The sequence below is a fragment of the Microcebus murinus genome, chromosome 4, assembly GCF_040939455.1.
Source record: "Microcebus murinus isolate Inina chromosome 4, M.murinus_Inina_mat1.0, whole genome shotgun sequence".
In the NCBI taxonomy this organism is placed as follows: domain Eukaryota; kingdom Metazoa; phylum Chordata; class Mammalia; order Primates; family Cheirogaleidae; genus Microcebus; species Microcebus murinus.
This window is the reverse complement of record NC_134107.1, coordinates 31,635,686-31,660,623: the sequence shown is the minus strand read 5'-3', so window position 1 is coordinate 31,660,623 and position 24,938 is coordinate 31,635,686. Positions and strand designations below refer to the sequence as shown.

Below are 24,938 nucleotides of genomic sequence, written 5' to 3'. Positions count from 1 at the left end.
CTATTTCTGAGTAATATAAAGAGTAAGTAATGTTGTATTATTGGCTTGTAGTACGATATTTGACATCATTCAGCAATGGTTGGATATATCTTAAAAGTTTTATATATATATATAACTTGAAGTATATCTAAAAAGTATATGTAGCCGGGCGTGGTGGCTCACGCCTGTAATCCTAGCACTTTGGGAGGCCGAGGCGGGCGGATTGCTCAAGGCCAGGAGTTCGAAACCAGCCTGAGCGAGACCCCGTCTCTACCAAAAATAGAAAGAAATTAATTGACCAACTAAAAATATATATACAAAAAATTAGCCGGGCATGGTGGCGCATGCCTGTAGTCCCAGCTACTTGGGAGGCTGAGGCAGGAGGATCGCTGAGCCCCGGGAGATTGAGGTTGCTGTGAGCCAGGCTGATGCCACGGCACTCACTCTAACCTGGGCAACAAAGTGAGACTCTGTCTCAAAAAAAAAAAAAAAAGTATATGTAAGACAAAATTTGAGACAAACATAGAGAATTGTATGGTTTTTGCCATTTTAGCATGGTTAAGCTGGTGTATATATCTTCAATATGGAATGTAATTCTTTTTTTCTTTTAATATAGGGTAAGCTTGATGATTATCAGGAACGAATGAACAAAGGGGAAAGGCTTAATCAGGATCAGCTGGTAAAGATGTTACATTTTTATTAAGATCTTATGCTCACTATTTTAAATAAGAAAATAATTTTGTGGTTCTGTGTGTTTCTAGTAAAGTTGGGTTCTGTCTTTGTCATTTTAGGATGCTGTATCTAAGTACCAGGAAGTCACAAATAACTTGGAGTTTGCAAAAGAACTACAGAGGAGTTTCATGGCATTAAGTCAAGATGTAAGTAAATTGTTTATGAAATATTAAAAATAGGGTTAGCAGATAATTTTAGGTCTCAGTCCTTCCATTTCTGTTGTTTAGTTTACTGCAAAATGAGATGATTGGATCCAGTTATGTCTAAGATGCCTTTCAATTCTGTAAAGTTTAATGTAATACCTGAAAAGTGTCTTTTAAAAAGACTGAATTTGAGTTATGACAAACCTTAAGATCTTACTGGTTAAAAAATTAGTGGTGCAGATATATATAAACATGGTAGACATTTATTTTCCTTATGTTCCTTTATGTCTAAAGACTATCTCACAATTCCATGAACTTGTCAGAAAATAAAAAGGCTCGTTTATGTAATTCATAATTACTCTCTTCATTAGAGATCTTAAGGGATATAGCAGACTGATAGATTGCTCTTGTGTCAACTCTTGAGCAAACAAAACAGAATGGTGAATTTTTCCCAACCACCTTTTTGATAGGATGAAAGCTTTGAGAACAGGACAAAAATTAAATACAAACATCATCAAATAATTTGTTGAGACCAGAAAATTAAGTCTTCTGGATAAATGTCAGCTTATTTGGAGAAGACTAAGAACATTGAGATCCAATCTTATGCTGCATGTTTCAGTCAACTGTGGACTGCATATATGACAGTTGTCTTGTGAGATTATAATACCATATTTTTACTGAACGTTTTTTATGTTTAGATACAGTTTAAATACACAAATAATAATCATCATGTTATAGTTGCCTACAGTCTTCAGTACAGTGACATGCTGTACAGTTTTGCAGCCTAGGAGGTATAGGCTATACTATACAGTGTAGGTGTGTAGTAGGCTATACCACCTAGGTTTATGTAAGTACAGTCTTACAATGTTTGCACAAAGATGAAATTGCCTAACATTGCATTTCTCAGAATGTATACCCATTGTTAAGTGACTCATGACTATATAACGTTGTCTCTGATTTGGTGAAATGAAAAAACAATTTATTATGTGACAAGAGACAGTGTAGTATAGGGAATAAGAGATCTGATTCTGGAAGCAGACTGCCTGGTTTGAATACTGACTCTTCCACCTAATAATAGTATGACCTTGGATGAGTTAATTTCTGTTCCTGTATTAGTCAGGGTTTTCCAGAGAAATGGAACCAGTAGGATAGAAGGAGAGGTGAAGGGGGAGAGGCATCATATTACATCAGTTTCTAATCTGTAAAATGTGATTGTAATTGCACCTATTTCATAGTGTTGTGCTAAGAACAATATTTGATGCATAGCTAATATATTTCAAGCATGTAATGTTATCATTACTTACTAGATCTGATTAAAGAAGGAAAATTTTGATGATTTGCCTGAAAACAGAAAATGTATTAATAATTTAATTTACACCTAGTGTCTTAGTCAGTTTTGTGCTGTTGTAAGAGAATACCTGATATTGGATAATTTATGGAGAATAGAAATTTATTTCTTACAATTTTGGAAGCTGGGAAGTCTAAGATCGAAGCACTGGCATCTAGCCTTCTTACAGTGTCTTCATATGGTGAAAGGCTTAAGGGCAAGAGAGCAAACCCACTCCCATAAGCCCTTTTTATAGTAGCATTAATCCATTCATGGGAGCTCTGTTCTCACCTCTCAAAAGGCTCTGCCTCCCCAACACTGTTGCACTGGGGGGATTAAGGTTCCAACACATGAATTTTAGGGGACACAGTCAGCCATAGCACCTTGGTAGGGATTTGTTTTACTTAGCTTGATAAAACCCTGCCCAATTTCTTTTTCTTACCTTTTTTTAAAACGTGGGTTGTAGAAGCAGGATTGCAATTTAATATAACATATATTTCTGAAGCTACTGGTACTGTGTAAATGAAAATGCTTGTATCCTCCTTTGCTTCAATTGTAACACTTTGTTGTTTTCAGTAATGTTCTCTGAGCTTTAACTTCATTGGCAGTTCTTTTATTTAACTCTGATCCTCTGGTATACTTTCCAAACCATTTTTGCTTTGCATTCAAGAACTTCTTTAGTCTAGCTCCAGCTTTTCTTGTCTTCACCTTCTTCTCTCTTGAACTGCTTATTTAATCCAGAATAGCTTTCTTCATTATCTTTTTGCTCTGTCACCCCTGGGTAGAGTGCAGTGATGTCATCATCGCTCACTGCAACCTCACACTCCTGTGTGCCATGACACTTGGCTAATTTTTCTATTTTTACTTGAGATATGGGGTCTTGCTCTTGCTCAGGCTGATCTCAAACTGCTGATCTCAAGCAGTCCTCCCACTTCAGCCTCCCAGGGTGATAGGATTACAGGTATAAGCACGGTACCTGGCCTTTTGCTTTCTTGGCTTCCTCACGTTCCTGCCTTTCTATGTTTTCTGCCTCTAGCTCCCTATAAAGACCTCCCTACCTTTAACGGTGCCCCTTCAAGATTAAAAAGCTCATTGAAGGCCAAAGGCCGGCGCGGTGGCTCACGCCTGTAATCCTAGCACTCTGGGAGGCCAAGGCGGGAAGATTGCTTGAGCTCAGGAGTTCAGGACCAGCCTAGCAAGAGCGAGACCTGTCTCTACTATAAATAGAAAGAAATTAGTCAAACAACTAAAAATAGAAAAAAAATTAGCTGGGCATGGTGGCACGTACCTGTAGTCCTAGCTACTCTGGAGGTTGAGGCAGGAGAGTTGCTTGAGCCCAGGAGTTTGGGGTTGCTGATGCCATGGCACACCAGCCCAGGCAACAGAGTGAGACTTTGTCTCAAAAAAAAAAAAGCTCATCCATCTTTATAGATGTCATTTCTTCCTTGAAAGCTTTCTTGACCACTTAGACTTTCTTGACTAGCTTAGAGAGATCTTATCTCTTGCTCATATGCTATTCACTTGCCATTTATTGCTATCATTGATTCTACTACCCACTCTGCTGCCATTATAGATATGTCTTGTTATAACCTTCATCATTCCTCCCAGGTCTCCTTCCTCATTTCTCCCTTTAGTATAGATTTCTTATGTCCCTATTTTGGTTTTCCCTGTCTCAGTTCATCCTAGTGAGGCTCGAGAAGCAAGAAAAGGTGAAAAAGAAAACACTGCAGTGGGTCTTGAAAAGACTGACCTTCTCTGTCCCCAAGCTGATGCTAGATATTAGGGAGGAAGGAAATTTGAAAGTTTGGCTGATGCTCTCTCTTCACCTTTTCCAGTGAAGAAAAAAAAATAGTGGGAAAAATACATTCATACTTAGCTTTATCTATCTTTTACTGCTACTTTCTTTTTAAATGCCAGCATCTTCTTTATAAAAACAAATCCATTTTAGTCACTATTTTTAATACATTGGAATGCCTTTCTGAAAAGCATCAGTGGGTTGTTTGGGGCAAGGAGGTGCTAGTGGATTTTGGCATCTCCTGTGAGTCAATAGTAAGGTACTTAACCCTTTGCACTCGCCTGCTTTTGTCTCGATTCCTTTATTCTACTTGGGATTTAATTTTTTAAATACCCCAGATTTTACAAAGTGCAGCAGTAGAATAAAAAACTGGAGTTTTTTTCATACAAACTTATTTATTTGGATTTTTTATATTTCAAATTATTGATACATTCAAAGTGTAATTTTAATCTCTATAAATTTTTGCTAACCGCGTCGAGTCATACTCGACATCCGAGTGCAAAGGGTTAAAGTTAGAACTTTGAGTTATTTTTCTATAGAAGAGATAGATGTAGGTAAGATTTTTTTATTGCTGTGTGATTGAGTTTCTTTTTTAATTGGCCCAGGCTTTTAATTCTAGTTTTTGTACTTTTTAATATGGAAAATTTATAATTTCTAATTCCTAAAATTTTTCTATAATTTCCAATTTTTATACTCATTAGTAAGGAAAATTCAAACATATATACAAAACTGAAGAAAAGGATATAATGAACCGAACTGCTACAGTTACCTCTGGGACAATCATATTTTACATACATACACATCTATTTCCTTTCTCCCTTTGCCTTCTAAATTATTTTGAAGCAAATCCCAAATACATTGTTTCTTCAGTAACATTTCAGTAGTATATTAGTTCATTAAATATGAAATGTCCGATTTTGAATCAAAAATGTAGTTTATTATATCTCAAACAAGAAGCAGTATAATTAATCAAACAGTTTTACCATCTTAATGGTAGCTTGTTTACACCAGCAGTGAAGAAACCTGGAGAGTGAGTGAAATCGCCTTTGAAATCACCATAGGAGTTTTGTAGCTTGTTGAAAATTGAATATTTTTCCTTGCAAGAAGTAGTCTAAAGCCTGGAAGAAGTGGTAATCAGTTAGTATAAGGTCTGATGAATATGGTGGATGACAAGAGAGTTTCTAAGTCCAGCTGCTGTAGTTTGAGCAGCATTGTTTATTGACATGTGGTCGAACATTGTCTTGTAAGAGGATTGGCCTGTCTAAAGCATTCATCATTTTGTCCAATTGGTTGCAGTAGATATCTGCTATAATAGATTGACCAGGTTTAACGAAGCTGTAGGGAATGATACCAACACTGGACTACCAAACAGACACTGCTGGCTTTTTTTTATGAATATTTAGTTTTGGACCGTGTTTTGGCATTTCATTGTGATCCAGCCATTGTGCTGAATGCTTGTGATTGTCAAAAAGAATCCGTTTTTATCACATGTAATAATATGGTATAGAAATGGTTTGCCTATATGTTGTGACAGCAAAGGATGAAGGAGTAAAGGCTTCATTAGAGAAATCATTGTGGATAAAATATCCACCCTCCCATGCCATCACAGGCATTGAATCCCCTTCCTCACTACCCCAAATCTAAGACTTACCTTGTTTGTAGAGCCTAGTGGACTACGTGTAGTCTGAGTGCCTTCTGTCCTCCTGTCCGCCTACTGGCTCCAGATTTGGACCATCCATTTAACTGCCTGACTCTGACTCCCGATTTCCCCATTGTAGTCAAAACTGCTGCCTCTTGGAGAAGCCCAATGTACCAGAAAGATCTGTTCTGAATTTCTAACAACTGCTTAAAACAGATTATGTTTTAAATTAAATTTTAAGTTGAGAATTAGCCTTTTGTGCATTGGGGTCACTTCTCACTCATTGAGTGAAATATATTATATTCATGCTGGACCTGAGGTGGAATGAACTGAATGAGTTCTGTAAAAACTTATTTTGGTGTTGTATATTTATATTCTTTTGCAGATTCAGAAAACAATAAAGAAGACAGCACGTCGGGAACAGCTTATGAGAGAAGAAGCTGAACAGAAACGTTTAAAAACTGTACTTGAGCTGCAATATGTTTTGGACAAATTGGGAGATGATGAAGTACGAACTGACCTTAAACAAGGTTTGAATGGAGTGCCAATATTGTCTGAAGAAGAATTGTCATTGTTGGATGAATTCTACAAGTTAGTAGATCCTGAACGGGACATGAACTTGAGGTATAGTAGTCTTTGATAATAGAAACTTCTAAATACTGCCTTAAGTTGACAACTGAAAGGTAATTAATCAGCTATTTATTTATTATAAGGTTGAATGAGCAGTATGAACATGCCTCCATTCACCTGTGGGACTTGCTGGAAGGGAAGGAAAAATCTGTATGCGGAACTACCTGTGAGTATTACTGATAATTTTGATTGTGTAATTAAGAATCTTTAAAATTAGTTTTTCCTATTTAGAAGTAATATTAATTGAAGAAGATTTAGAAGTGAATAAATGACATTTATCCACTATTTATTTTTGGTGTATTTCGTTATTATATCCTGTTTCATGTCAGTGTGCTTTGTATGTATTGTGTATAAATCAAAACCTCTGTAATAAATAACCAAAAATCTGTAAAGTGGTAGTCTTAACTTAATATGGTTTTGTATATAATTTAACTGTGTTTCTGGTGGACAGATTAACACCAGATTAACTTTCCTGAGTTTTTGCTATTAGTTAGGGACTGGTTTTCATATGGCTGAAGTTTTGTGAATATTTATTACATCTTATACCTTGTTCTCATGGTCAGTGCCTTAGTCTTTCTTTGGTTTTTCTTAGATTTTTGCTAATTTGAGGACATTCATTTTTTTCTGTATTTTAAAAATGCGGATACTGCGACCACTTTTCTGTATGTGAGCTTTTTATCCTCAAATATGCAACTGTCTGTTGATTTTTTTTTTAAAAGGATATTTAAGTTTCACTGTCTCAGTAAATTAGGAATTTTAGGTTTTAATCCTGTAGTAAATCAGGAAATAGATTCTTTGCTACTTGTAAGGTTGAATTGGGGAAGTATATTTTTGAACATATTAAGGTGAAAGTATTTATACCTTGTTTTTAGGTATTACTTGAAAATTAGATGGTAAACTTTAATCAGCAAAACCGTGTGAGTGTTAATTGGCACGATTTTGAGTAAATTTGCTTTAAGGAAATGAGTATATTTGCTTTAAGGGAATCAAATATAAGGTGCCAGTCATTTTGTGTCTTTTCGTTTCTTCAACAAAAAATAGGTAAAAAAAAAAAAAGATTTCTTCGGTTTGTTAACTTTTATTGTGGTCTGTATTTCTTTGTAAAAAATCCTTTTCACTTCTTTTTGTTCTGTTACAAGTATGTGTAAGCTTGTTAGCTTAAATAGTTTTAGGTCAAGTGTGATGAAATTTTTATGAGTATTGTTGAGGAGTAACAAGGGTTAAACCCAAGCTTATAGTTTGTTTGGGGGTTATTTTCTGCTTAATCTTGTAACCACTTAGGGTTCCCCGTTAGGACCGTCTTTGTAGGTAATGGAAAGGTATTAATGTACCCAAATTAGTGTTTTTATGTGCATTTGGTTTCATCCATAAGTTTTTGAAAATCAGTAGTTTTGAGTCAGGAGTCTTGGAAGTGAAATAAGGAAAAGCATATGAAGTGTTCATTATTCAAAGAGTTGTTCGTAATAGTTTTATTAGGATTAATTTTATAATACTTTGATATAATAAGGTCCTTGAAGTTTTATTTTTCTGTGCAATAACCTATCAAGGAATGTTGCTACTATGCATCTACTATATCAGGCCAGAAAATTGATAGCAGTAATTCTTCGTATGCTTCTCCCTCTGCCCTACATTTTTTAATATATCCTAGTGTACCAGATTTTGTTTGTCTTTTAAATTGATTTACTACTTTTTCTCTTGTATGTCTTTCTTTTCTTGTCTAATGCAGTCACTTAACTGAATCTACCCCGTTTTCCCTCTTTAAAATCTTGTAATACCTTCATTTCAGTTATATTTTATATACATTTTCCTTAACTTCAAGGCCATTTATAGTCTGGCTCTAACCAGTTTCTCCAACCTCATCTTTCCCTGTGCTTTTTTTTTTTTAATTCCCTGTACTTCAGCCAGATTGGCATCCTTTCCTTTTCTTGCTTTTGGCATTTTTCTTTGTACAGGACTTTGTAAGGCTATTTCTTCTACCTTGAAACACGTCCCTCTGCTATCTTCTAGATCTCAGCCTTTACAGTACATGCCTCAGGAAAGCCTTGCATGGTCTCACCCTGACTAGGTCTGATCTGCTATACTGTGTGTAGTAATTCAACTGTTTTTGTATTTGATACCTCTTTTGTTAGACTATAAGCTTAATGAGGGCAGATAAATGTGTCTTTTTATGTGCTGTTTTGTATCCCCAGTACGTGGCACATTGCCCAACATAGAGTAGGTGTTGAATAATTACTTTTTGAATGAATAAATGTTAAATATCTGGAGTTTTTTCCTAATTTATTTAAAATACATAAAGTTTGAAGTAAATAGGTTCTTCTTGTTCCGTATCATTCTGTCATTTCTATTCTTGGTGAAATTTAATCTTTTAATGTGCTTTAGTAACAGTTAATGAGGTATTTTTTAACCACAATATTTTGTAGAATATTGAATCTTTTTCAAGCCCCATGTCTCCAGATAATTCTAACATTATAGTTCATATTCTTTTTTAGATAAATCTCTAAAGGAAATTGTTGAGCGTGTTTTTCAGTCAAACTACTTTGACAGCACCCATAACCACCAGAATGGGTTATGTGAGGAAGAAGAGGCAGCCTCAGCACCTGCAGTTGAAGACCAGGTAGCTGAAGCTGGTGAGTACGTAGGTGGATATGAGCTTTAGTTTAGGGTACTAGTTTTACTTAATTTTGCTATAAGCTTCAGTGCTATACTTATTTAGTTATTATATATGTGCAGTAAGAATTTTAAAGAGACCTTAAGCTTGACAGAATGTTAGGACAAAGCACATCAAGAGTAATTCCCAGAAATAATCAGTATCAGTCATTTGTCTTGCTGGTTTTGATTATTATAAACTGATAGTTATTTGCAACATTATTGCTGGGTAGGAGTATGAGTGAGGGCCAACTGTTGAGGATTTTCAAATAGATTATTTATTTGTTTGTTTGTTTTTTGAGACAGAGTCTCACTTTGTTGCTCGGGCTAGAGAGTGCCAAGGCATCAGCTCATGGCAACCTCAAACTCCTAGGCTCAAGCAATCCTTCTGCCTCAGCCTCCCAAGTAGCTGGGACTACAGGCATATGCCACCACACCCGTCTAATTTTTGTTGTTGTTTCATTTTTAGTTGACTGGCTAATTTTTTCTATTTTTAGTAGAGACCAGGTCTTGCTCTAGGTCAGGCTGGTCTTGAACTCCTGATCTTGAGCAATCCTCCCGCGTTGGCCTCCGAGAGCTAGGATGACAGGCATGAGCCACCGCACCTGGCCTCAAATACATTTTTATCTGGCATGCCCAGAGTTACTGCTATTTAACATGCCAGTATGTGGGGTGAATAGTATGAATTGGCTTTTTTTTTTTAATCATGGGGAGAATCTAACTTTATTATCTTGAACTATAAATTCCTCAGTGGCAAAGGGGCTTTTCTAACTAATTTTAACACCTAGCATAACACTAATTATGTAGCTAGACACTTTAAGTACTTTAATGATAACTTTTAAGCTGACGAGTAAAATTCCAAGTTAACAATACAACATAAATGACAAATAAGGCTGGGTATAGTGACTCATGCCTGCAAGCCTAACACTTCAGGAGGCCCAGGCGGGAGAATCACCTGAGTCCAGGAGTTAAGATCAGCCTGAGCAAGAGCAAGAACCGTCTCTATAAAAAATAGAAAAATTAGCCAGGCATAGTGAAGTGAGCCTGCAGTCCCTGCTACTGGGGAGGCTGAGGCAGGAGGATCACTGGAGCCCAATTAGAAACATTGTTGGAGTATAAGTTTTGTAAGGGCTAAAAATCATGGATTCTAGAATCACACTGCCTGGATTTAACCTCAGATTCCTCATTTAGAAAGTAATAAGTGAATATATAGTACCTGGCACATAGTAAGCACTTTACAGATGTTAATAGGTTGAAATTGGAGGAGAAGATTCCTCCCTGGTGAAATTTGTAGTTGGAGATCAACATGAAGCAGTCTCCCCCCTTACCACTTTACTAAGTAAATTAAAACAGAGAGTAACATTTTAATCTATGCTATTACTTACAAGAATAGAGAGGAATTTTAATGTAGTAGCTCTTTATTTGCATTACACCTGATCTAGAATAACTACTGTTGAAACTAATTTGTTCTGTAATAAATGGTAAAGAAAAGTTCCTAAGGATATTACTGTAAGAATGATAAAATATAGGAGCTTACTGTTAAATAACTAAATAAATGTAGATTATGGGATGGTAAACTATTTACTTATCTGGCATATTTGTTATTGTTTTGGAGACAGGGTCTTGCTCTGTTTCCTTGGCTAGAGTGCAGTAATGTCATAGCTCACTGCAACCTCAAGTTCCTGGGCTCCAGTAATCCTCCTGCCTCAGCCTCCCCAGTAGCAGGGACTGCAGGCGCGCTTCACCATGCCTGGCTAATTTTTCTATTTTTTATAGAGACGGTTCTTGCTCTTGCTCAGGCTGATCTTAACTCCTGGGCTCAGGTGATTTTCCCGCCTGGGCCTCCCAAAGTGTTAGGCTTGCAGGCATGAGTCACTATACCCAGCCTTATTTGTCATTTATGTTGTATTGTTAACTTTAAAAAAGATTTCTTACATTTTTTTTTAAAAAATAGACTTTACTGTTTAGAGCAGTTTTAGATTCAAAGCAAAATTGAAATACTTGTTAACGGTCAATGGCCCTACACCAACATGTCTTTATCACCCAAAGTGTATAGTTTACCTTAGGGCTTACTCTTGGCTTTATACATTTTGTGAGTTTGACATGTATCTATCCTTATGGTGTCATACAGAGTAGTTTCACTGACCTAAAATTCCTCTGCTTTGCCTCGTTTTTTAACCTCTTAGAACCTGAGCCAGCAGAAGAATACACTGAACAAAGTGAAGTTGAATCAACAGAGGTATGGTTTTTATTTAATGCTACCTTTATTTTTTGGCCTTTCAAACAGATGTCTCAAACATTTACTTTGCTTTGCAGTATGTAAATAGACAATTTATGGCAGAAACACAGTTCAGCAGTGGTGAAAAGGAGCAGGTAGATGAGTGGACAGTTGAAACAGTTGAGGTAAGAGTTCTCTGTATTGCAAGGTTTATATCTTTGTCTTTAATGAGTAATATTTATTTCTCTGGAGAAGAAATTAGGATTGTTAGTCTTCTGCATTATTAGTACAATTATGATAATAAACTCATTACACAACTGTTACATCTAAAGAAATTGTTTATCCTTGTGGATGTATAATAGAATTGTTACTTTGCTGATCCAATTGTAAAAAATTACACAAAGTTTTCTTTGGGTTAATCTGTTCAAGTACATGATTTATCTCTTAATGACATCAGATTGCTCTTACAAATCTAGGCTCTGACACTGATAGCCTTCAGAAGAAACCTACATTGCAGGAGGTGTGCTAGGTTATCTTGGACTCCTTCACTCTAATGCTGTTTGGTTACCAAATAAACCAGTGGAAGGCTGTAGACTTCCTCTAAGGTTTCTTGATGTTTCTTAACTGATATTATGCCCTTTTTTCAGGTTCTTATCTCGAGTTCAGTGACTACCTTAATACTTTTCCTCTTTGACTACCCCAGACCATCCTGTTCATTGTTACAAGTTAATTACTTGGAAAAGTTAGCTTCGATTAAGTTACTTATAGTTGAACTTCAGTTACTTGAACTTCTTACCTTTTTATCTATAACATATAGTCAAAAAGCTTTACCAATTGTTTGAGCCTTTCTTTTCATCCTTGTTTGGGTGTCTTCCTTTATACCTCCAAAGTGTGGACAAATAGCTTTAAGCTGAGGATATCATGTTTTTGTCTTTAATGTTGTTATTCTTTTATTGGCACCATTCTCCAAAGTGTTGTCATTGTGCCAGTACCTTCAGCTCTCTATGGAAATGCTTAAATGTACTGTTGATAGGTTTAGTAAGGAATTGTGCACTTACCCTAGAAAGGTAATTAGTTGGGATGAAAATAAGGTCCTATGAAACCCCAAGAAAATAATGTGTATTTGCTGAATTTTAAGGAATGCAGTTCAGAAATGTTGCAGGAGGGTTAAAAGAAAAATTGATCAAAAAGATCTATGGAATGGTGATTTACAGTCATCCTTCAGTTATATGGAAGATTGGTCCCAGGACACACTTGCTACCCCCACTCCCACATATACCCAAATCCACACATACTCAAGTCCCTCTCAAGCCTGCATATATACTTGTGTTTCACATCCTGAGAATACTGTTTGGAAAAAATCCTCATATAATTGAACCTGTGCAGTTCAAACCCGTGTTGTTCGAGGGTCAAGTGTGTATACAAGGTATACAAACCTATTGAGATTTCACTATAAGTAAATTGGGTATATTTTTTTAGGGGAGCCACATATTAGGTATGTATTAGCATGGATGTAGAAGTAGAAATGAACTATTAGCTTGTTTGTTTTATTAAACATTGGAATGAAAGATATGTGTTGGCATAGTAGGAAAAGGTTTGGAAATAACACATAGTCCTTTGTTGTTAACCACTTTGGTATGGTGCTCACCGGCTGCAAAACCTTGCCCACAGCCGGCCCACATAGTCCGCGTGATAGTTTGTGCTGTGCATTGACGACGAATCCATTTTTGCTCTTGTGTGATGAGGAAAGCTTTAAAGCACTGAAAGCTTGTTTTACTATATAGGCAGCTTTACTTGTAATGTAAATCACAATAGGTAACATATACATATATGTTTTCATTACGTTATTTTTATTTTTTATTTATTTATTTTTTTTGCCTGATAGCTTGTCCAGGATACGTTATTTTTAAATGTTCACAATTTTATTTTGATAAATGAAAAATTAGAAAAGTCATATCACAGCTGTCGGCTAAAGTCGACGCTTGGCTATGCGCCTTCATATCACAGCTATCGGCTAAAGTGGCTGTGCGTGTTCATCTGTGGCTGTCGACTATAGTCGTTGCTTGTACCGAAGTGGTGAAATACGGTTTACACTTTATTTGAGAGAAGAACATGTTACTGTACTTAGCACTGTGCCAGTATGGTTTGTTAGTATCTATCTGGTAGGTGGGCCTTTTATAAAGGCTGTCTACATGGGATTACAGGAATTTTTGGAGCATCCCAAAGTCAATAGTAGCCAGATCCATTGGTTTTCACCAATAATGATTTAGGTAGCAATTTTTATCTCAGTGTTGTTTATGTTTATAAAGGAAATAAAGTTTTGATTTGCCTAGGCTCAACATGTATCACTTGCCCAATTTTAAAAGCCAGACAGAATGTGTGTGTGTGTGTGTGTGTGTGTGTGTGTGTGTGTATTTTGAGACAGGGTCTTGCTTTGACACTGGGGTTAGCATGCAGTGGTGTGTCATCATAGTTCACTGCAACTTCAAATTCCTGGCCTCCAGTGATCCTCTGCCTCAGCTTCCCAAGTAGCTGTGACTTAAAGGTGTATGCCACCACACCTGGCTGATTTTTGTATTTTTTGTAGAGACGGGGTCTCTCTCGTACTTAGGCTGGTCCCTAACTGCTGGCCTCAGACGATTCTCCTGCCTTGGCCTCCCAAAGTGCTTGGATTATAGGCATGAGCCACTGTGCCCTGTTCTGGAGTGTAAATTTGATGTAATAAAAATTAGCAGGGGCTGGGCGTGGTGGCTCACGCCTGTAATCCTAGCTCTCTGGGAGGCCGAGGCAGGCGGATTGCTTGAGGTCAGGAGTTCAAAACCAGTCTGAGCAAGAGCGAGACCCCGTCTCTACTATAAATAGAAACAAATTAATTGGCCAACTGATATATATATATATATATATATATACACATATATATATATATATATAAAAAATTAGCCAGGCATGGTGGCACATGCCTGTAGTCCCAGCTCCTTGGGAGGCTGAGGCAGTAGGATTGCTTGAGCCCAGGAGTTTGAGGTTGCTGTGAGCTAGGCTGAGGCCACGGCACTCACTCTAGCCTGGACAACAAAGTGAGACTCTGTCTTAAAAAAAAAAAAATAAGCAGGGATTTCTTACCAGAGCAGGGAATTATTAAGAACAATTATCAGTGGAAAATTATTAGAGCTGGGAATAAACTATGTAAGTGAACTTTGGCTTTTGAAGTAGTCTGGATGAGGTGATAGAGCTTTTGATCCTAGGGTGCTGGCAGAGAAAATGGAATGGAAGAAACCCAAATCTTGATGATAATAGCTAACACTTGAGTGTTGACTATATATATGCCAGGTACTGAGATAGATATGTTTTTGGTGTGGATATATAGATCTAGTTACCATAGAAGGCATAAGAGTTTAAGCAAAATACATTATTTTAGGAAGTAAACACAGGTAATCTTTCTTGGAAAGCAGCTTAGAAAGTAAATCTGAAGTGCTACACAGTGAACCTATGGAATTGAAAACACTGTAGAAGTGATGACATGGATCAGAATGTTAAATTTGGCATAATTGTGGTCCATTTGAGTAGGTACATGAAAGCCTGTTGTTCTATTTACAGTATAGATGGCTTGATATAATGAAAGGTGCTCTTGTACTTTCCCATCCCCTCTCCCTTTCTCCCACTTTAGGTGGTAAATTCACTCCAGCAGCAAACTCAAGCTGCATCCCCTTCAGTACCAGAGCCTCACTCTCTGACTCCAGTGGCTCAAGCAGATCCCCTTGTGAGAAGACAGCGAGTACAAGACCTTATGGCACAAATGCAGGGGCCCTATAATTTCATACAGGTATATGTGCGTTTTAGTCAAACAATATAACAGAAGGTTTAAATGTTTACATTATTTGACTTAATTCCATTATATCCTAACTTGTAGGATTCAATGCTGGATTTTGAAAACCAGACACTTGATCCTGCCATTGTATCTGCACAACCTATGAATCCAACACAAAACATGGACATGCCCCAGCTGGTTTGCCCTCCAGGTTAGTAATGGTACATTTTTATGTGAGAGGTAAAGTATAGGGCCAGTGCTTTCAGAGTTTATAAAGTTTGTAAAAGTTAATTTTTTTCATTTTAAAGACTGCTTAACTTTTTGACTCTTTGGTCTTTTAATTTGATAAGTAATGTTATTGTTGCTTCTATAATTTGAATTATAACTGTAGTTCCATAGTTGTGTATTTTTTTAACTTTTCATTGGCATATAGGCATACAGAAAAATGCATGCAAGGGCGAGTTTTTTTAAAAAAAACTAAACACATTCGGCACCCAGATCAAGAAATGAAACATTACCAGTACTGCAGAAACCTATCTTATGTTCCCTTTCAGTCACTAGTTACCCTCTCCCCTAATTCCATGCTAACCACTTCCTTACTTGTAACACTACAGACCAGTTTTGCCTGTTTTTGTAATTTATGTAAGTGAACATTAGCTTGGCTTTTTAAATTTCAGAATTAATGTAGGAATAAAAATAATAGAGGCTTCTTTGTCTGGATGCTTGTAGCTTTTTAGGAGAATTTCTGAACATTTTATTACCTAAGTAAAAATGAGACACAGTAATGAAGTAAGGAAATGCTTAAGAGGAAAGGAGAAGAGATAAACTACAAGACAGTTGCATTTTCACACTCTTAACTGGATGTGGACCATTATTTGAAGCAGTATCACTAGATAGCACTGTGTATTGGGTTAAGTGGAACTTTTCTCCAGAACTAGTAACGATCTTGAGTCTTCTTGTTTTTTTTCCATAATATATCAGTGTTAGTGGTACAAAAGGAGAACTATATAAAGTAACATTTAATGTTGCATAAACTTAAATATCATAAAAGAAGTTGCTGAGTAAAAGTGTTTAATGTCATGTTAATTTGGTAAGATACTTAGAATTTTTCTAAAGTAAAGGAAACTCATGTCTCACATTTCCACCACAAGTTGGAAAACAGATCAAAGGTTAAGCCTACAAGAGAGCAGTCAGTTTTTGGTGTTCATTTTCTGAGCTCTATGAGAGGAAAAAAATATGTGGTTTTCTCAGCTGGCAAATTGTATGAAAATTAACACATGCACCACTGACATAACCTGTAAGGCTATTTAGATATTTAGGTAATGCTGAGTCCATTAGACAATGCAGTGAGAATGGATGATTTATAAATGACTAACCAACGATTATGTACTTTTTGTTATCTACTTAACCATGACTGGGGAGGGAGGTGAGAGAGTGATGGGAATTGTCAATAAGATGCGCACTGAATTTGAATATAGGCTTTTTTTTTTTTTTTTGGGACAGAGTCTCGCTTTTTTGCCCAGGCTAGAGTGAATGCCATGGCGTCAACCTAGCTCACAGCAACCTCAAACTCCTGGGCTCAAGCAATCCTCTTGCCTCAGCCTCCCGAGTAGCTGGGACTACAGGCATGCGCCAACATGCCCAGCTAATTTTTTTTCTCTCTCTCTCTCTCTCTCTCTCTCTCTCTCTCTATATTAGTTGGCCAATTAATTTGTTTCTATTTATAGTAGAGACGGGGTCTCACTCTTGCTCAGGCTGGTTTCGAACTCCTGACCTCGAGCATTCCGCCCTCCTCCCCCTCCCAGAGTGCTAGGATTACAGGCGTGAGCCACTGTGCCTGGCCTGACTATAGGCTTTTATAAAGTATATATTGTAAATTTTTTTCCCCTGTGGAAACATTTGAAATTATATTGAAAGTTTGTAATGTTAAAATATTAACTGAATATTGTCTATGAATAGTAGTATTTCATGGAACCACTTTAAAAAACTCTTTGTCATGGAGAACACCGACACTGATTTTTATCTTTGTTAGTACATTCTCACTAACATCTTACCTTACCCTTGCAAAATACAAAATAAAAGCAATTATGAAGGCCGGGCGCGGTGGCTCACGCCTATAATCCTAGCACTCTGGGAGGCCGAGGTGGGCGGATCGCTGGAGGTCAGGAGTTCGAAACCAGCCTGAGCAAGAGTGAGACCCCGTCTCTACTATAAATAGAAAGAAATTAATTGGCCAACTAATATATATAGGAAAAATTAGCCAGGCATGGTGGCACATGCCTGTAGTCCCAGCTACTTGGGAGGCTGAGGCATGAGGATTGCTTGAACCCAGGAGTTCGAGGTTGCTGTGAGCTAGGCTAACGCCACGGCACTCACTCTAGCCTGGGCAACAAAGCGAGACTCTGTCTCAAAAAAAAAAAAAAAAAAGGCAATTATGAGAGTAAACTAATAAACACTCTTAGTAAACCAAAATGCTTGCCTGAAAGCTAAAATCTCACTTGCCCCTTCCCAGCTTATTTTAATGATTGCTAAAACATTTATGATTTGGCTATAGAAATTTAGCTTTAGCAGCCAAGTAAAAGGTATTTGGACATCTCTTTTTTTTTTGAGACAGAGTCTTGCTTTGTTGCCCAGGCTAGAGTGAGTGCTGTGGCGTCAGCCTAGATCACAGCAACCTCAAACTCCTGGGCTCAAGCAATCCTCCTGCCTCTGCCTCCCGAGTAGCTGGGACTACAGGCATGCGCCACCATGCCTGGCTGATTTTTTCTATATATATTAGTTGGCCAATTAATTTGTTTCTGTTTATAGTAGAGACGGGGTCTCACTCTTGCTCAAGCTGGTTTTGAACTCCTGACCTCGAGCAATCCGCTTGCCTCGGCCTCCCAGAGTGCTAGGATTACAGGCGTGAGCCACTGCGCCCGGCCGGCATCTCTTAAGAAACTTGATTTTGATAACAATTTTTTGATCAATTTTGCAGTTCATTCTGAATCTAGACTTGCTCAGCCTAATCAAGTTCCTGTACAACCAGAAGCTACACAGGTAAGAGTGATAAAAATATTTTTTCAGGTTTGGTTTTAATCAGTTCTTACAGGTTTCTTTTTTTGGTTAGTTTATGAAAATCAGGTGTGAGTTTGATTGGTTGTTGGTGTCTTCTGTTACAAATTCATTGGTGTGGATAACTGTCAGCCTTTATTTCCATGTTTACATTTATTTTTCCTTTGATGACTTGAAAATTTTCTAAATTCTTGTAATAGTTTATTATAATGAAGGAAGCTTTTTTATTTAGAACTGAGTAGAATTTCAGAAGACATGTTTTAGACATAATTTTTTTTTTTCTTGAGACAGAGTCTTGCTTTGTTGCCCAGGCTAGAGTGAGTGCCGTGGTGTCAGCCTAGCTCACAACAACCTCAAACTCCTGGGCTCAAGCCATCCTTCTGCCTCAGCCTCCCGAGTAGCTGGGACTACAGGCATGCGCCACCATGCCCGGCTAATTTTTTCTATATATATTAGTTGGCCAATTAATTTGTTTCTATTTATAGTAGAGACGGGGTCTCACTCTTGCTCAAGCTGGTTTCGAACTCCTGACCTTGAGCAATCCGCCCGCCTCGGCCTCCCAAAGAGCTAGGATTACAGGCGTGAGCCACCGTGCCCGGCCTAGACATAATTTTTAAATGTAGTGCAGATTTTGTTATCTTAGAAGCACTTGAGGGGGACTTTATAACTGGACTAGTTATTTATTTAACTTTTAAGTTTATTTAACTTTGAACTTTAAAAATACTTGTATTTTTTGTAATTGTTAAGTTTTATAGTCTGCAAATTCAATGAGAGAAGGCAGTATTAATTTCTCCCTTCTTTAACAGGGATATCTATTTCTTAGACCTGTCTCTATGAGTGTTGGTTTATTTTTAAACAATTTTGTAAGCAGAAAGAAGCGTTGATTTCTTTACTTCTGTCTAGGTTCCTTTGGTTTCATCCACAAGCGAGGGATACACAGCATCTCAACCTTTGTACCAGCCTTCTCATGCTACAGAGCAACGACCACAAAAGGAACCAATTGATCAGATTCAGGCAAGTACTTTTACAAGACCATGTAAACGTAATGAATTGGGCAGAGGTACATCACCATTAATATGGTTACTCTTTTTGCACTTATTTTGTTTTCATGAAATTATTGAGTTTGTTAATACACTTAAGTTTGAATTTAATTTGCTGCTAAAGTACATCTGTTCACTTTGTCTTTAGGCAACAATTTCTTTAAATACAGACCAGACAACAGCATCATCATCCCTTCCTGCTGCTTCTCAGCCCCAGGTGTTCCAGGCTGGAACAAGCAAACCGTTACATAGCAGTGGAATCAATGTAAATGCTGCTCCATTCCAATCCATGCAGACGGTAAGCACATTAACTTAAGTAGCATTAAATGCCTAGTGCAGGTGTCCTCAAACTATGGCCCTCGGGCCACACACTGGTGTTTTTGCTCGTTTGTTTTTTTTTTTACTTCAATATAAGATGTGCAGTGTGCATAGGAATTTGTTCATAGTTTTTTTTAAACTGTAGTCCGGCCCTCCAGCGGTCTGAGGGACAGTGAATTGGTCCCCTATTTAAAAAGTTTGAGGACCCCTAGCTTTTCTTATCTTACAGTTTTATCCTTTTGATTTAATAAAATTTAATTTAATTATCTTTATTTTTTTTGGACAAAGTCTTGCTCTGTTAAGCTAGAGTGCAGTGGTGTCATCATAACTCACTGTAGCCTCTAACTGCTGGGCTTAAGCAGTCCTGCCTCAGTCTCCCTAGTAGCTGGGACTATATAGGCACACACCACCATGCCTGGCTAATTTTTCTATTTTTTGTAGAGACGGGGTCTTGCTCTTGCTCAGGCTGTCCTCAAACTCTTGGGCTTCAGCAATCCTCCCACCTCGGCCTCCCAAAGTGTAGGGTTATACAGGCATGAGCCACCACTCCCCGCACCTAGCCTGATTTAACAAAATTTTAAACATCACAGAAAAGTAGACTAATCTAACATCCATATGATCATTACCTAGATTTAACAGTTGTTGGCATTTTGCCCTATTTCCTTAATCTTCTATTTTATTGAAAGATTTGAAAATAGATTTCAGATGTTATACTTCACTCTGATTCTTCAGCAGACATCTTTAAACTGGAGAAATGACGAAAATACTGTAATCTGTGGGACATAGCTAAATCAGTGCTTAGAGGGAAGTTCATAAGGTTAAATACTTAAAATATTAACTTTTTTTGTTTTTTTTTTGAGACAGAGTTTCATTGTATTGCCCAGGCTAGAGTGAGTGCTGTGGCATCAGCCTAGCTCACGGCAACCTCAAACTCCTGGGCTCAAGCAGTCCTGCCTCAGCTTCCCAAGTAGCTGGGACTATAGGCATGCGCCGCCATGCCCAGCTAATTTTTTCTATATATATTAGTTGGCCTTACAAGTCAGAATCTGCTTAAAAAATAAAAAACAAAAAAACAAAACAAAAAAAAAATATTAGTTGGCCAATTAATTTCTTTATGTTTTTAGTAGAGATGGGGTCTCGCTCTCTTGCTCAGGCTGGTCTCGAACTCCAGACCTTGAGCGATCTGCCTTCCTTGGCCTCCCAGAGTGCTAGGATTACAGGCGTGAGCCACCATACCCAGCTCTAATTTTGATTTTTGATATTTTAATATCAAAATAAAAATTAAAATGAATGAATTAAGTATTCAACTCAAAGTTAAGGTTTATAGAATAAATTATGTGATATTGTATTAGGAGCTTATCTTTTAAAAAGATTTCTCATATGTAAAAGCATTTCCAAGGCTACTGGTAGCATATCTTCTTAGATTTTTTTAATCATCACTTCCATTTCACAGTATGTCCTCATACTCCCTTTTAAGTGCTGTCTGCTGTCTTTCCCCACATGAGAGATACTGTGTATGTGGTGTTTCTGTTTCAGAGTCTGTGGTATGTTTTTGTTTAAGGTAAAACCAGCATTGAGAGCTGCCATGTTAAAAGCAGGGAATAACAGGATGAACTAATCATTTACTTTATTCACTTACAGGTGTTCAATATGAATGCCCCTGTTCCTCCTGTTAATGAACCAGATACTTTAAAACAGCAGAATCAGTACCAGGCCAGTTATAACCAGAGCTTTTCTAGTCAACCTCACCAAGTAGAACAAACAGAGCTTCAGCAAGAACAGCTTCAAACAGGTAGGAAAATCATTGACCTTCCAGCACAGTTACTGACAGTGCTAGGATAGTTCAGACTTCAGAGTGGCAGTGTTCAATGGTTTTTGTTTTAGTAGTAGAACATACGAATTTTTCATTGCTGATCCTGAGTTAAATCGAGTCCATCCTTGTTATGTGGATTATGTGCAATTTTTGGAGGCCTTAATACCCATTTTCCTTTGTTAATTGAGGTTTCATAGTATCCTTGTTTCAGTATGTAATTTTACCGGAATTAAACTTAACTGAATTATGATAAACTTTTAATTGCTAATTGATTTAAGCCTGGTAGCATGATAACCTGGCATCAAGTCAGTTACACAAAGTTAAGAAGGAATTGGGAATTGGCATAGTTTGTATTGTGCTTATTAGTAAAACTTACACAAAAGTCTTAACGATGGCTGCATTTGGTGGACTGGGTTGAAACAAAATCCATTTTGGCAAGTCAGGCGATAATTTAGCCAGTTACCATACCTGTCAGTAATGATGTAGGTAGAGATATTTTAGATTTCTTAAATTTATAAGACATGAAATGTCTTTTTTAGGTCTTTGGTTTAATTCTTAGGAATTTAATTGGAATCCTACAATAAACTAGCAAATCCTGCTTAAAATCACAGGAGTTAATACTTTAATTTTATCAGACTGATTTTGTTAAAATGTGTAATTTTCTAATTATTCAATTTCTTGATAGACCTCGATCAACATTATAGGTTTTGTAGTAGTAAATTCTTATATAGCCTGTAGTATTCAGTATCACTAATCAGTATGAAGGTTGAATCAGCCATAATTTGATAGATATTTGTCAGTCATGCTGTGCTTAGCTTCTGAATGATTACACTGGACTTTTTGCTCTCAGGATTCTTTAAGTACTTCATTGTTATGTACTCATAAGTTGGTTGTGGAACGGGTGTATTTGGAATCTTTAGACATTGTGCTGATAAACTTTTTTGCCACTTTTTCAGATAGTGTGGTGAAATTAAAAATAATTATTATATGTCTTTTGACTTGGTCAGTTTTGCCTTTTGTGCCATTTGTTTTGAAACTGTCTTGCTCTTGTATTCTACTTGACTTTCCTAATTGTGAGGCCCTTGAGCCTAGATAACCTTTTATCACCATTTCAAAATATGTATTAATTATAAAAATTAACTTTATAACATGTATATTTTCAATTAAAAAACAAGATTGGCCCATACACCTTGCTTTTTTGTTAAAAAATTTTTTTTTTGCCAGACCTCTCTTTGAATAAGACATTTTTCCTGTTTTAAATTAGCTTCACTATTGCTCTAATCTAGGCAGCCATTGTTTCATGTTTGGACTATTTCATGTTTGGACTCCTGTCTCCTTTGACTCTGTTCTCCTCCATACAATAACCAGAGTGATCATTAAAAAATGTAAATGAAATATTTCTCCTATTCAGAACTTTCTGGTGGCTTCCCTTACATTTCGAAAAGAAATCTGAAGTGTTTACTTAGCTTCTTAAGATCTTGTATGATTTGGCTCCTGCCTTTATCCTGTTCTGTATCCTACCTTTTTCTTCCTTACGTACCCACACCATTCACAAACAGCAAGTTCTGTTCTCAGGACCTTTATACTTTCTTTTCTTTTTGCCTGAAACTTTCTTCCACTGATAGTTGCATGGATTGCTTCTGTTCTTTTAAAAAAAAATCTTTATTTTTAATTGACAAAAATTGTATATGTGTGTTGGGTACAACATGGTTTGAAATATGAATACATTGTGGAATGGCTAAATTGAGTTAATCAGCGTAATTATAAGCATTATCTTACATATTTATTTTCATATTTTGTGATGAGAATGCTTAAAATCTCCTCAGTGATTTTCAAGAATATAATACATTGTTATTAATTGTGGTCATTATGTCGAGCAATAGATCTTTTAAGCTTATTTCTCCTACATTGCTTGCTTCTTTTCACTTGTTTCGGATCCATGCTCAATTGTCACCTCACAGAGACCTCTTTTCATCACCTTTTCCATGTATAGCTCATTTGATGCCTGATTTATCCTGCTTTCTTTTTACTTGTATGTATATTTTATTCACTTATTATTTCCCACATTAGAATAAAGCTGTATAGGCAAAGACTGTATGTTGATAATGGATATATTCCTTGTGTCTAGGATAGTGCCTGGCATGTTGTAGGGACTCTGATATTTGTTGAAAACATCTGTCTCATCAATTCAGACTTTTTTTTTTTTTTTTTTGAGACAGAGTCTCGCTTTGTTGCCCAGGCTAGAGTGAGTGCCGTGGCGTCAGCCTAGCTCACAGCAACCTCAAACTCCTGGGCTCGAGCGATCCTTCTGCCTCAGCCTCCCGAGTAGCTGGGACTACAGGCATGCGCCACCATGCCCGGCTAATTTTTTATATATATATATCAGTTGGCCAATTAGTTTCTTTCTTTTTATAGTAGAGACGGGGTCTCGCTCTTGCTCAGGCTGGTTTTGAACTCCTGACCTTGAGCAATCCGCCCGCCTCGGCCTCCCAGAGAGCTAGGATTACAGGCGTGAGCCACCGCGCCCGGACAATTCAGACTTTTAATTTGAGTTAGTTTTTGATCAGGAGCAACATGACAAAAGGATCTTCGGCTTTTTTTCATGAACTTAAGTTTATACTTTAAAAGCTTAAATAGAAATTTGAGTATTTTAAAATAAAGATCACACTTTAGTTGCTCTTATGTGAGTTTCTGGAGGTGAGATTTTGATGAAGATTTTAAAAATTCTTACTGATAAAAAGTTATTCTAGAAAAATAATGATATTAAAATTCAATTCTTTTGGCTACTTTTTCTGTAGAATGCATGTGAATGAATCTTTTTAGATAGAAAATGTTATATATGCTTTATTTGCTTGCAATTTTGAATTTTGGGAATATAATAAAAGGCAGTTTATGTGGAAAGATCACACTGAATAGTATAGATAGTTGTAAGTAGTTTAAAAGGAGTCATGACCCCTTCTCTTCCTAGACATTCTCTAGCCTTTTCATCACAAAATAGCATCCTAAGAACTAATATTGCATTTGGAGTTTCTTGAGGATGTAAAATAGATCAGGTAAAGATTTTCAAGAGTGGCACGACCTGTTTTCTCTCTGTCCCACAACTGGGAGATTTGGGCTGGCTAGTGATTCTTGACCATTGTTACTGGAGTATGGGCCTGCCTTTGTTCTTTTACCTTCCTGACCTCCCAAAAGTACTTCTAGCACTCTGTTTTTCCTCCATTGTGAAATATAAACATTGGGATAATATCAGAAATGTACCTCAGCATTTAATTTTTGAAAGTTTTTAGGTTCTAGTACTCTTGCCATTATGGAAGGGATTTGTGTGTGTGCAAGGTAGTGTGAGCCTTCTAGAACCTTATCTTCAAGTGGGTTGAATGACAGTGTATGTACCATGTGATTATCTTTTAAATTGGCTGTACTTGCCATTTTAAAAACTTTGAAATGGGATCAGGCATTAAGGGCTTAAGTTGAAGGCCTGTGCTGAAACTAACTGTGTAATAGATGGCACATTCCACTATATAGCTGCTTAGCTATGAGAGAGCACAGTGTTTTATGTGTTTCACTAAGTACCAAGTGAAATTTGAAAGAATAAGAACACTTTGACCACTAAGGAGCTTTATAATGAAAAGGAGTAATTAAATGGCCCCAAATGGTAATTGTACTAAGTATAAATCTTTTTAATTATTGTGGGTCTCTTGTGTTAAAAATTACATGGCTTTTAGAAGATAGTATAGCCTTCAAAAAATTTGGAAGGATGGAGTTGTGTACCCTGCTTGAAATTGTGTGCCCTGTGGTTTGA

The 24,938-nt window shown here is 36.9% G+C and overlaps 1 protein-coding gene across 1 annotated transcript in view; it reads left to right on the top strand.

Annotated features, from left to right (window-relative positions):
* CAPRIN1 (cell cycle associated protein 1) overlaps positions 1–24,938 on the top strand; it is a 43,709-nt gene that overhangs the window by 13,801 nt on the left and 4,970 nt on the right. Inside the window, exons 3-15 of the mRNA XM_076002040.1 lie at positions 596–658; positions 771–857; positions 6,001–6,239; positions 6,329–6,411; positions 8,735–8,872; positions 11,078–11,130; positions 11,208–11,294; positions 14,774–14,929; positions 15,017–15,125; positions 17,892–17,953; positions 18,872–18,982; positions 19,157–19,306; positions 20,968–21,118. Coding sequence (XP_075858155.1) covers positions 596–658; positions 771–857; positions 6,001–6,239; positions 6,329–6,411; positions 8,735–8,872; positions 11,078–11,130; positions 11,208–11,294; positions 14,774–14,929; positions 15,017–15,125; positions 17,892–17,953; positions 18,872–18,982; positions 19,157–19,306; positions 20,968–21,118 — 1,489 coding nt within the window. The remainder of the gene's footprint in view (positions 1–595; positions 659–770; positions 858–6,000; positions 6,240–6,328; positions 6,412–8,734; positions 8,873–11,077; positions 11,131–11,207; positions 11,295–14,773; positions 14,930–15,016; positions 15,126–17,891; positions 17,954–18,871; positions 18,983–19,156; positions 19,307–20,967; positions 21,119–24,938) is intronic.